The sequence below is a fragment of the Cupressus sempervirens genome, chromosome 5 (assembly GCF_028749045.1).
Source record: "Cupressus sempervirens isolate cs-2001-9-10 chromosome 5, ASM2874904v1, whole genome shotgun sequence".
Lineage (NCBI taxonomy): Eukaryota > Viridiplantae > Streptophyta > Pinopsida > Cupressales > Cupressaceae > Cupressus > Cupressus sempervirens.
In genome coordinates, this window is record NC_143122.1 from 700,362,662 (window position 1) to 700,375,660 (window position 12,999).

Here is a 12,999-nt window from a genome sequence, read left to right on the forward strand (position 1 = left end):
ATATTAAAAAAATATTTACCAAAACATATAATACAAATATAAATATAAATTTACACATCAAGTTGTGCTAATCGATCCACTGTTTTCGTTTTAAAAATTGATTTATTGTTTTTATTTAAATCATCAAACGAGTATATCCAAAGTAAGGAGGTCAATTTGAAGGCATGATGCAAATTATTTCCCCACTGTTCCTGCTCACGCGACGGCTGCAGATATTTATGACCCGAGTCCATCTTAATCTTGCTGGTTTTTAAATCTGCTCTACATAATAATTAATATTAATATAAGATGATTTGCAAATCGTATAAAGTTTTTCATTACATAAAATATTCAGTGTATCAAATCTAGTAAATATAGCAAATCTGAAAAGAAAAATCACATACAATTATTATTATAAATAATTTCACATGATTATAAAGTATATTAACTAAATTTCAAGAGTGAGATAGATTTGTATAAAATTCTTTATATAAAACATATTAGATTTTTAAAAATGATTGAATAAAGAACCCGATATCAAATCTTACAACAAAAAGCATCCATGAAAATATCTTATGTTTAAAAAAAAAAAAATTTTAAGCGAAAATATTTTATATTGGCTTACAAAAATCCAAAATCCAAAATAGCTGTACAGCAAACAAAACACACCTGACAAGACTAGTTTTTTCAAAATTTTATTTAAATATAAATTTTCAATGCCTTTTCTTTTTAAGTTAATGGGCGATTGATTTAACTAATAAAGAATACAAAACTGCCTAATGTTCAAGTTAGCTGCCTAAAGGCGCCAAAAACTCTCAAACAGTGTTTCAATTTAATATTTTAAACAATGTACACTGATGTAAACACACAGATGTCAGTTGATGTACAACATTTCCCCCCCCCCCCCCCCCAACGACGGACTCGGCAATGGCTAACTAGGCAGGAGGATCGCCCTGCCTGGATGCCCAGCCCCATGCATCTGACGTCTGTCCTGTTGATCCGTACTCTGACGGATCCCACAGTCCATGCGAATTGGTCCCAGTGCTCTGTCCAAGGAAGAGGTCCCATCGATGACATGCCCCACCTCCCATTCGACACTTCTTTTCTGACAATCTCCTGCGAGTTCACTCTACCGAATTTTTTTTAAAACGAAAACTTAGAAATATTTTTTGTTTTATGATGAAAAGTGTTAATTTAGTGAAGGTTTTTAATATTTGTATGTGATTAATTATAATTGTTAATTCTATTTTTCATTTGTATTAGTCTATTATTGTTTATTTTTTAAATTAAATAGATGGGTACAAATGTAGTTTTTTTTGAAAATTATAAAAAATAAAAAAAATTTAACAATAAATATTTTACATTTATTTTTCATGAATTATAAGTTATATAAAAAAAGTATTTGTTATTTTATAAAATAATTAATGTATCGATATGTTAATTTGAACATAAATATTGTCAATTTGATTTTTAAATTTTTTATTGTGTTCAAATATAAGATTTATTGATTTAAGTATTATTATTTTTTTATGTTGGTTTACTAATATTAATTTATAAAAGATAATATTTCTAAATATAAAAGTCAACTTAAAAATGATAATATAAAATATAGAAATAAATTGTATAATTTATATTAGGAACAACATTTTTAGAAATTAATATTAATTAATAGAATTTTTTAAAGTAATACAGAGTTTTATCCAATAAAAAAAGTTCAAAAAAGGACATGAAATAAAATTACTAAAAGTATCCTCAAATTTTCAGCTTAAAACAATTTAATTTTTTAATATACATATTAATTCTCAATATTGTATTTTTTATATTAATTTTATGTTATATATGAATAATGACTTTAATAAATTCTCTATTTATGCATATATAATTTAAATTTTTATATCTAAATGTTATTTCAATTTTAAATCTTGAACGTATTTTTATTAATATGTATTTGTGTAATAATAATGATAAGTAGGAGATAATTTCTACAGCAAGTCAAATTGTGATATGAATATTAGGATTTAATTGTGTGATTTTGGATCATCGAGGTTGACTCAAAATCACATAGTTAAATCCTGATATTTATATCACAATAGTAATGATGTTGAGTAAAAATTAATAATATAAAATATTTTTAATATTTTGACATTTATTATATCAAATTAAAATTAATATGAATATGTACTATATATCATGGAAAATCAAACTACTATCTTTAAATTTGTTTTAGTTTTTATTAATTAAATTATATAGAATTTAAAATGTAAGAAGTGAAGAACTATCTAAATAATTGTTTTAATTTTTACTTGACATTTATAAGACTATGTAAAAGATAGATTAAGTTATATTGGTTAATTAAATATACAAAATATATAAATAATAAAGTGATTGTATTTAAAAAGTTATGTTGATACTAAATGTTCAATTATATAGAATTTAAAATGTAAGAAAATGAAAAATATAATTTTTTAAATTTTTATTCACATTTACAAGACTATACATTACATTGTTATTAAATATACAAATAAATTGATTGTATTTTAAAAATTATGTTCATACTAAATGTTAAATTATATAGATTTTAAAATGTAAGAATTATATATTTATTAATATTATGAGATAAACAATAGTAAACAATTTTTTTTTTTTTTAAAATAATATTCAAATGAATAAAATCTTAAATTCTAAAAAAAAATATTTAAAAAATTAAAAAATTCAATTGAAAAAAATTATGTTCAAATTAAACTTTGATACATTAAATACTATTTACTTTTAAATGTTACTTTACATATTAATCATTATATTAAAGTTAATTTAACAAAATATAAATATTAAAACATTAAAAATAGAATTAACAATAAAGGTTTAACCTTTATAATTAATCACATATTTGAACAAATACTTAAATGAATAAATCTTATATTTCAACACAATAAAAAATTCAAAAATCAAATTGACAATATTTATATTCAAATTAACATATCGATACATTAATTATTTTATAAAAAAAACAAATGTAAAACAAATGTAAAACAACAAATGAAAAATTGAATTAACAATGATAATTAATCACATAGAAATATAAAAAACCTTCACTAAATTAACACTTTTCATCATAAAACAAAAAATATTTGTAAGTTTTCGTTTAAAAAACAATCCCGTAGAGTGAACTCGCTAGGATACCGAGATTGTCAGAAAAGAAGAAGTGTCGAATGGGAGGTGGGGCACGTCATCGATGGGACCTCTTCGTTGGACAGACCGCTGGGACCAATTCGCATGGTGTGTGGGACCTGTCAGAGTACTGATCAGCAGGACAGACGTCAGATGCATGGGGATGGGCATCCAGGCAGGGCGATCCTCCTGCCTGGTTAGCCGTTGCCAACGGACTCTGCTCCTGCGGCGGCTGCCCACATTTTTCTCCGGCGAAAAGAACATACAACGACTCCAACTGAGACGGCGCCGCCGGCGGACTTGACCCGAGTCCCCCTGGGAAAGAAAACCTGCTCTATAAATATTCTGCAACCCTCGCGTTACCCTTGACCGTGATTATTCATTCTCTCAGCAGTGAAGTTTTTGCGAGAAAACCCTGCGAAATGGAAAGAAAGGTTGTGGACGAAGTTTCTGGATGGCTCAAAATTTTCTCCGACGGTTCTGTGGAGCGCGAATGGACCGGCCCCGAAGAAGTGAAGCCGCTCGTCATGCCCGTGCCGCCATCCAACGACGCTTTCGTTGACGGCGTCGCCACCAGGCACGTGTCCATCGGCGGCGAAAACGGCGTCTGGATCCGCATTTATTTGCCTCGTGCGGCGCTGGATAAGGAGGCCGGGAAGAAATTGGGCGTGGTCATTCATTTTCACGGCGGCGGGTTCTGCGTGAGCCGCGCCGACTGGCAAATGTACAATCACTTCTACTCGCGCCTCGCAACGGCCTCCAACGTCATCTGCGTCTCCGTCGACTTCCGCCTCGCGCCAGAGCACCGCCTCCCGGCGGCGATCGACGACTGTTTCGCCGCCGTTGCGTGGCTCGGGGAAGTCGCACGTGGGGAACAGGAGGAGCCGTGGCTCTCACAGCACGCCGATTTGGAGCGGTGCGTGTTGATCGGCGACAGCTCGGGAGGGAATATTGTCCACCACGTGGCAGCACGGGCGGTGGAGCGCGAGAAAGAGCTGCGGCCGCTTTGCGTGCGCGGCGGCGTGGCTTTGCATCCGGGGTTTGTGCGGTCGGAGCGCAGTAAATCGGAGGCCGAGATTCCGCCGGATTCGGCGCTTTTGACGCTGGAGATGGTGGATAAGTTTTTGGGGCTTTCTTTGCCGGCGGGGAGCACGAAAGATGACCCGATCACGTGCCCCATGGGAGCCCTCGCGCCGCCGTTGGAGGAGATAAGATTTCCACCGTTGCTGGTGGGAATTGCGAACAGAGATCTGATTCGGGACACGGAGATGGAGTATTGCGAGGCGATGAGAAAAGCGGGGCATGACGTGGAGACGGTTGTGTCGGAGAACGTGGGGCACTGTTTTTATCTCAATCAGCTCGCCATCAATTTCGATCCGCACGTGGCTAACGAGACCGCTAAGCTTCTGCATGGCATCGACAGATTCCTCCGCCGCTGTTTTGCCAAATAACGGATTTGGTGGCCACAGTTGATGAACGTTAGCGGTCAGTTCCGCGGTTTGTTTTTAGTCTGGAATCCTCCTGTTAACTTTCGTGGTCCTCATCCTGACAGCCTTCTTATCACTTATTAACGTACGAATGGATGAATGAATAATTCGGTACAATGAGTCTTTTCATTTTGTCTTCTATATTTCCATCTTTTTCCCACATTCCCAATATCTCGACAGTTTCCTCTCGCAATACGGCATTCCCAATTTCCCAACAGTTTCCTGTTGAAGTGCTATATCTATATTAGCATGTTTGTATGTTTCTCAGCTTAGCTAAATTGTACTAACAAATAGCTGTCAGGATCTTAGTGTCTTTGCAAATAAATTGTTGTAGAATATAATTTTGACTATGAACATTCAATTCTAACGACCAACTTCTAGAAATAGTCTCGATTATATCACACCATAAAAGCTACGTTTTAAATAGTTAAAATTATTTGGGTTTTTTCTAAATTTAATTTGTTTCTTTGCTATTGGAGGCTGATGAAAACAGATTAAGAAACGTAATCGTCTTCTCTTGATATAAACTGTGCCAAGAAACTGCTATGATGAAACAGCTGCCAAAATCCAAGCGTGTTTATAGTCTTTTCTCATGGCCTCGCAATATTATAATATTTATAGTGCGAAGTTGAAGACCCCCAACTCCAAGGTTAAGTAGGAATTAGGCAAAGACTGGCTGCAGACGTCTCGTCTCAGTTTGGAGTCTCCCCTCAGTCAAAAGTGTTGCCAGAAGTCGCGTGAGCAGGAGCCGCGGAACAGGCCTGAATTTGACGGCCACCCCTACCTATCATATGATTATTATTTTTTAAATGATGAGTGCCTTTCGTTTTTTTATGTTATGGGAAAAAAAATATAGCCATTTTTTTAAATTATTAACGAATCATTTTAATTTTAAATATTTTTATAAATTAGAAAGTAATTAATATTAATTAGCAAAACATACAAATGTCTTTATAAATAACTTATAATTATAAATTAGTAATATATTAAAAAAATAAAATATAAAAAATTCAATTATGTAAGTTTAAAAGAATTTTAAATTAATACTATATATATATATATATATTACTAAAAATTAGTTTTTAAAATTCGTTATATTATATTTTAACAAGATTCTAAATCAATAAAAGTTTATTAACATTCAAATAGATATACAAATTAAAGGACTTAACTAGTTGATCTTATATAACATGAAGAAAATGTTATTTCCTTCCTTTAACATCTAAACAATGAAATAAAACAACACATGAATAGTCCATTCTTAACATATTACATCCGACTTTTATGGATTTACACATGAATGCAAATTACACTTTTTTTTTAAAGGCTTGGTACTCAAGCTTTTAACTCGAATTAACTTGAAGCAAGCCAGCTTTACAATTATCTTGTGCTCTTCCGCAATTCCATCCTTTCACTTAAGACCTACAATACAATATCTTACATGCCCATGGAATGCTCACCTCCCAGCCTACCCCCGAGCTAAGAGAACCAAGTTTGAACAACCAAGATAAACAGAGTTGCCTTCAACAAGGCCAACATACAAATAAATCTTATCTTTATTTTTCATTCACATCAACCCTTATCACCCCCAATTCATATCAACCCTTATCACCCCCAAATATTTAAAACAACTTTGACAACATGGAGCCCATCCATGCATGATTTTCCACTCTCCTACACAAGGAGAGGCTCTACACATAATGGGGTATCAAATGCCCTTCACCCCAAGCTACTCTACCCTCCCAAGGGTGAGTGTGCCTTATACACCCAACATTACAAGACTCATAACAACACAAAAACAAAACAAACTCAACATTTGTTTACAACAAGAAAACTTCACAAGGACTCATTTCAATCCATCATCAACACTACATATACATTGCAAATATAACATTTCACTTTATCAACATCTCTCTACAAAGCACATAACACAATAAAGAACATGCAAATTATACAACAAGGGAAGTAAAATAAACCTAGAATCCAAGCTTAAGGCAATGAAATTTGTAGTAGAGCTCTCTTAAGACTTCTCACCAATTCTTCACACAACTCCCTCTTTCCAAAATATCTCTAATTCCTAGTGGTCTCCAAGTTTAGAGAGTGGGTGAACACCCAAATGTGTCACTAAATCCTCCCTAAAAAGGGTTCTCCCCCTTCCCATCTAACTCTCATTAATGAGGAATGGGTCTCCTACCCTCATAAATCCTCCTTGTCCCACCCTTCATAAATGGAATAAAGAGTAAAGGTGTGGTGTGGGGTATGGCTTCCTTGCAATTTAATTTTCATCACTCTTCAAAGGTACCCTTTACAAAGGATCATAAATAAGGCATGAGCACCTTTTTTACTAGAAAACACCCCCCAACCCAAGGTTCCATAAGTAGCATAGGTTAGTTTGGCCCTAGCTACCCTCTAGGGTCTTTATAACCCTCTAAAAACCCACTTCTAACCCACCTATGGGTTCAAGAGGTTTGATTCAAATCATGGGTCATTCAATGATGGGATTAACGTAGGTGATACCTAGGGTTACCAATATAGGTTGGGTTTCATTATTTTAATAATCCTTGTTTGGCCATCTCATTTACACTTCACTTGCACATGTGTCAATTGACAGTACAACAATTCCACATGACATGTCCATTTAGAAAGGGAAAAAAATACTAAACATAAAAATACATTTAGAATAGTCATACTTCAAACCACATTTACGAAATAAACACAATACAATGAGGTTTACATCTCTTCATTAGATGAATCCTTGGCATCATAGATTCATATTAGCTCAAACTTGATTCTCCTAATAAACTTCCATGGTTATTTTCCTGCACATCTCAATTCAAATATCAGTAGCCCAAGAAATAATATGTTTGATAACATTATTAACATAATCAACTCATAATCTAATTGCATTGAACAATTCACCATTTTCCTAATCGAATTTTCTATTCAAGAAATCAAAAATATAAATCAACATAATAATTAATCCACAATAAACATACATAATTCATATTGCATAATCCCTTCAATTCACAATTCAATTTCATATAAGGTATTTTCAAATTTTTTACCATCATACTCAACACAACGACATCAATTTCCTTAAACATACTTCGCATGTCAATTATGATTAATCCATAAAATTCCTAGCTCTATTTCCATTATGCTAATCATCTAAATCCGTTGGTCAATAGCATATAGAATATCATATACCATCTAATTCATATTTCTATATAGTCAACCAAAACTCATCACAATTTTATAATTTATTTTTTTTAATCTCACAATACAATATCCTTGTGATTTTACTTGTGCAATAATTTCACTTTTAATAACAAATTATCATATGATACCTTCTTGTCATGATACAAATTCTATCGACATTTGTTTTGTAACAATTCTAATGAACCTAAATATCAAAGCATCAACTTGTAATTCAGTTATCACACATAAACACAAGCGTTCCTTCTATATATGCAAAATTAGGACATCATGTTATATTCAATCAACATTTAGTTTATTTTATAACCAAAATTCATTTGCGTAACATAATCACATCATGAAATTTATAATGCAATTTTGACTCAACATAATACTCATCTAAATCTATTAAGGATAGAAAGTACATGAAAGGTATCCCAATATAATCATTTAACTTCTAATTAATATCATAACCTAGTAGAGAAATTCATGCCATAATAAAAGAAATTAATATAATTCAACACAATATCCTTAATTATCGAACTATTCTCCAATATTTCACATTTAATACTTTCCCTTAAGTTTGGTAAGAGGACTTCTAAGCTTAATACGAGTTTCATCTCTAATTTTAAATAATCTTCTTGAAGGTAATTTACCGAACTATAATACATAATAACCATTCAAATCATTTATCCCTAAACTAAGCATGAGATATCACTATGACATCAACCTCAAGTCAGAAATCAACGTAATCCATAATATCAAGTTCTTGTCAATGAAAATTCAATTTTCATAACATATCAACATAATGAATCTAATAGAAAGTTCTTTATGAAGGAATTCAAACTATAATGACTTAGAATATAGCTTTACACACATCAACCTAGAAAGGGATATGAATTGATAATATGGATTATATGAATAATTAAAAATATTATTAACAATTATTTCAAAGCACATTATCATCGAAATATAGTAAGGTAACAATATATGAGAGTTCTATTCCCATCAAATTTTACAAGGAACATGTTTCCTTTATAACACCCCATCTCACTCTTCTAAACAATTCTAAACTCTTATTATAAAACATATTCAAAATATTAAGATATGTTTTAAGTGTTTGAGATGAGGGACCTCACAATATTTTTGTATGAAGATTCAATATCCATGTCCTTATTTGGAATCTAACTTTGACACTGAGATTTTGAAGAATCTGCATAATTAGTTGATCAAATGGAAGACATCGAAGTCCTTTAGAAATTATTCTTTATTGTGTCATTTGATACTATATCAGAATGTTGACCAATTTAAGGAATCTATGAAGTTGGCAACTATAGATAATGATGGAATCCTTTGCCTATTCAATTGTGGTGCCCCTTTGGGATAATCGTGCCAAAGATGGTGATTTTAGTGTTTTCAGATATGTGTTTGTGTAGTGGATGATTAGGATGATTGGAGAGCCCATAACAAGAATTCATCAAGTAATAAAAAATATGTTGACACCTAAAGATTGCCAACCTTAAAAGGTTTTGTCTTCAACTTGGGAGATTGGATTCCAAACCCAAGTACACATTAATTGGGATTTATGGATGCAAGCAGTCTCCTCATAAGTTGTCATTGTTTGTCCCAGAGAGGTTAGGGTTTCTGGAGCTTTTTTGGTAGATGATGTGGATAGAAAGGGAAATAGCTCAACCTAGAAGGAAGGGCAATATGTTTCCTCATCAAATTTGATGGTTTTGTTATTGGATACAACATGATTTTGGAATTATAGGAGTATATTAAGAATGGCTACTAGTTGACAAACAAGAAGAGTAGAGAATATAACCTTGAGAGGCATGTCATAAGTATTAAGGCCAGATGTACTCATTAGTTGAATCTAGAAGATGATGTCATCATAAATTGTGAGGACTTAGCCCAAGTCTATCAAAGACTAAAGAAATGGCATGTCTTGTTTAGAATTGAAGAAATAAGACTAAGCAAATGCATGCTACGACTCTACTCAAACATAGATTTGGAAATAATAAGGATTGAAAAATGTGTTCATAATTATGATGAATTGTACCAAGAGTATATTGAGCAGAATGCAAAAAAATGTTGAAGACACACCATCCTCCCCTTAGGTTAAAAAGACAAAGGTAGAGCCTAGCCCTAGTACCTCCACATCCCAATAGTAGGAGGAGTCTAACATATCACTAGTTTCATATGATGATTCTTATGATGAAGCTTCAAGCGAAATCATGTAATGGGCACCCTAGAAATGCCATTGTAATGGGCACCCACCAGTTATAACTTTGTGAAAGACTTTGCAAGAAAGCTCTGATACCACTATAATGGGCACCCTGGAAATGCCCAAAAATTGAACCAACTGTTGAAATAGATTTTTTATGCAAATTGAAGATTGAATTGATGTTGAAATTATGTTATTTCTCAAAATGATAAAATCAAGTACAAAGCAATGTATTCCAAAGGCCAAACCCCAAGGGAATGATGTCTAGAATGTTACAAGAGAGGATGAACATTCTCTATTGCCAAGAAAGATATGTGACTCACACATCCAAGCTCTTATCAAATGTCATTCACAAAAATCCCATGCTCAACAATGAGACTCTCACCCTTATTTATCCTTTTCTTTCACCCTTCTAGAAGGAACTAAAACATTAATTAATTGCAAGTGCTAGAAGCTTCCCCCTTCCAATAATTAATGCACTCTCTACAAAATCCTCCCTTGCAATACAATAATTAATTGTGATTCTAGAAAATTAAATTACTAGAGGCTTCCACCTTTCCAATAATTAATACACACTCTAGAAGCTTCTCCCTTGTAATACAATAATTAATTTAATTAATTAAATATAAAGTCACCTTTTGATTTTTAATTTTAATTTATTTAATAACTTTATAAGAAATTAATTTAATTTCCTCTTATGCTCCACTCAGACTTTGGGGAACATGAAGGCTAAAAGATGGGGTCATTATAGTCTGCCTTTCTTGAAATTGCTTGTCATCAAGCAATCTCAGTCCTGTTTGATGTAGCACTTGGTCACTCTCCCAAGTAGCATCTTTCTTCGGCAGATATCTCCATTTGACTAAATATTATTTAATCAACTTGCTTCACAGAGTCCTTTCCCTAGTATCCAGAATAGCCTCAAGAATTAATATGAGCTTTCCCTCCTCATCTAATGGTGGTAATTTTGTTGAAGGCATAACTCTTTGACAAATGGCTTTCTTAAGCCTTGACACATGAAACACATTATGCACCCGACTACCCTCTGGAAGCTCAATCTCGTAAGAAACCTCGCCCACCTTGTGAATCACTCTTTAGAGGCCATAAAACCTAGGCTTCAACTTCTCTGCTCTGCTTTTCTTGAGTGATGTCTGTCTGTATGGTTGTAGCCTCAGGTTAACCATATCTTCAACTTCAAAATTGCACTCTATCTGGTGCTGGTTAGCATACAATTTTTGCTGATTTTGGGCTTGCTGTATATTCTCCTTGAGCACCCTCAAAATATCCTAACTATCCTACAAGAAGTGTTTTTCTTTAGGCACTCTACTATTCCCCAAAACTAGATCCATGAAACTAGGTGCTTCATAACCATACAATGCCATGAATGGAGTCATCTTGGTGGACATATGATAAGTGGTGTTATAACAGTACTCTCCCATATGTAGCCATTTGACCCAAGCCCTCTATTGTGTAGTCACATAGTTCCTCAGATATCCTTCCACCCATTTATTCACAATCTATGTCTGCCCATCTATTTGTGGATGATAACTAATGCTAGGTGTAAGATCTGTACCATACAACCTAAATAGTTACTGCCAAAAAGTACTCATGAATTTATTGTCCCAATCATTGACAATGAAACTAGGTAGCCCATGTAACCTGAATATCTCTCTGAAGAAAAGATCGGCCACTTGTACTGTTGTGTAAGTGGATGGAATAGCAAAGAAGTGAGCAAACTTCGTTAGCTGGTGAACTATCACATAGATGCAATCTTTCCCTTGTACTCATGGTAACCCAGTGATGAAGTTCATAGAAATACTTTCCCATTTCCTATCTAGAATGGGCAAAGGTTGTAATAACCCTACATGATATGTGTGCTCTCCCTTATTCTATAGGCGAATTGCACACTCCCTGACATGCTTTTGAACATCATCCTTGAGCCCTTTTCATGTGAACCGCTCACAGATCTGCCTGTAGGTCTTAAAGACCCCTGGATGTCTAGTTGTAGGTGCATCATAAAATGCCTTCAGTATTACCTCCCTAAATTGTGATGAAGGAATCAAATATAGCCTACCCTAAAACTTTATCAATTCATCCATCACCATGTAATGATCATCATGTATGGTGCCTACAATTACTCCAAAAGCCCAAGTGTCCCTCGCATACTCTTTTATGATCTTATTTCTCCAATCTCCTATAATCTCAACTAGAGCACAAATATGAGGTCTCTTGGATAAAGCATCTGCCACCACATTCTTCTTACCTTTGGCAAACTCAATGTCAAAATCATAGGCCTGTAACTTCATAACCCACTTCTATTATCTATCATTCAAATCATGTTGGCTCATGAAGTATTTGATGTTGTTGTGGTCAGTTTTGATAACAAACTTTCCCCCAACTAGGTAGGACTGAAACTTAGCCAATGCATGCATTATAGTCAACATCTCCCGATCATAGATGGAATAGTTCCTCTCCACCCCATGGAGCTTCCTGCTCTCAAAAACAATGGGATGCTTCTCCTGCATCAAGACTGCCTCAATCCCATCCCCTAATGCATCACAATGAAGCTCAAATGGCTTTGTGAAATTTGGTAGAGCTAGTACTGGACATGATGGCATCACCTTCTTAAAATGATTGAAGTTTCTCTAAGCTACCTCTATCCATGTGAAGGCCCCTCTCCTGGTAAGGTCTGTTAAGGGTGTAGGGGTCTGTGAAAATCTTTTAACAAATCTCCTATAAAATCCATAGAGACCAAGGAATCCCTTAAGCTATGTAAGATTCATAGGATTAGGCCAATCAACAATAGCCCTAATCTTTTCAGGATCTACCTGAAGTCCATCTGCACTAGTGATATGTCCAAGGTATCTAGCAGCTCAGTCATCCCAAACTTGCACTTAGATTCCTTGGCATACACTGACTCTTTCTCCAAAGTGGACAACACCATCT

At 33.9% G+C, this 12,999-nt stretch overlaps 1 protein-coding gene across 1 annotated transcript; it reads left to right on the forward strand.

Annotated features, from left to right (window-relative positions):
* The first annotated feature begins 2,922 nt into the window (after positions 1-2,922).
* On the forward strand, positions 2,923-4,751 carry LOC149557917 (strigolactones hydrolase CXE15-like). The gene has a single exon (XM_089832372.1). The coding sequence runs from the start codon at positions 3,570-3,572 to the stop codon at positions 4,596-4,598; it is 1,029 nt and encodes a 342-aa protein (XP_089688498.1). The 5' UTR covers positions 2,923-3,569; the 3' UTR covers positions 4,599-4,751.
* The last annotated feature ends 8,248 nt before the right edge of the window (positions 4,752-12,999 follow it).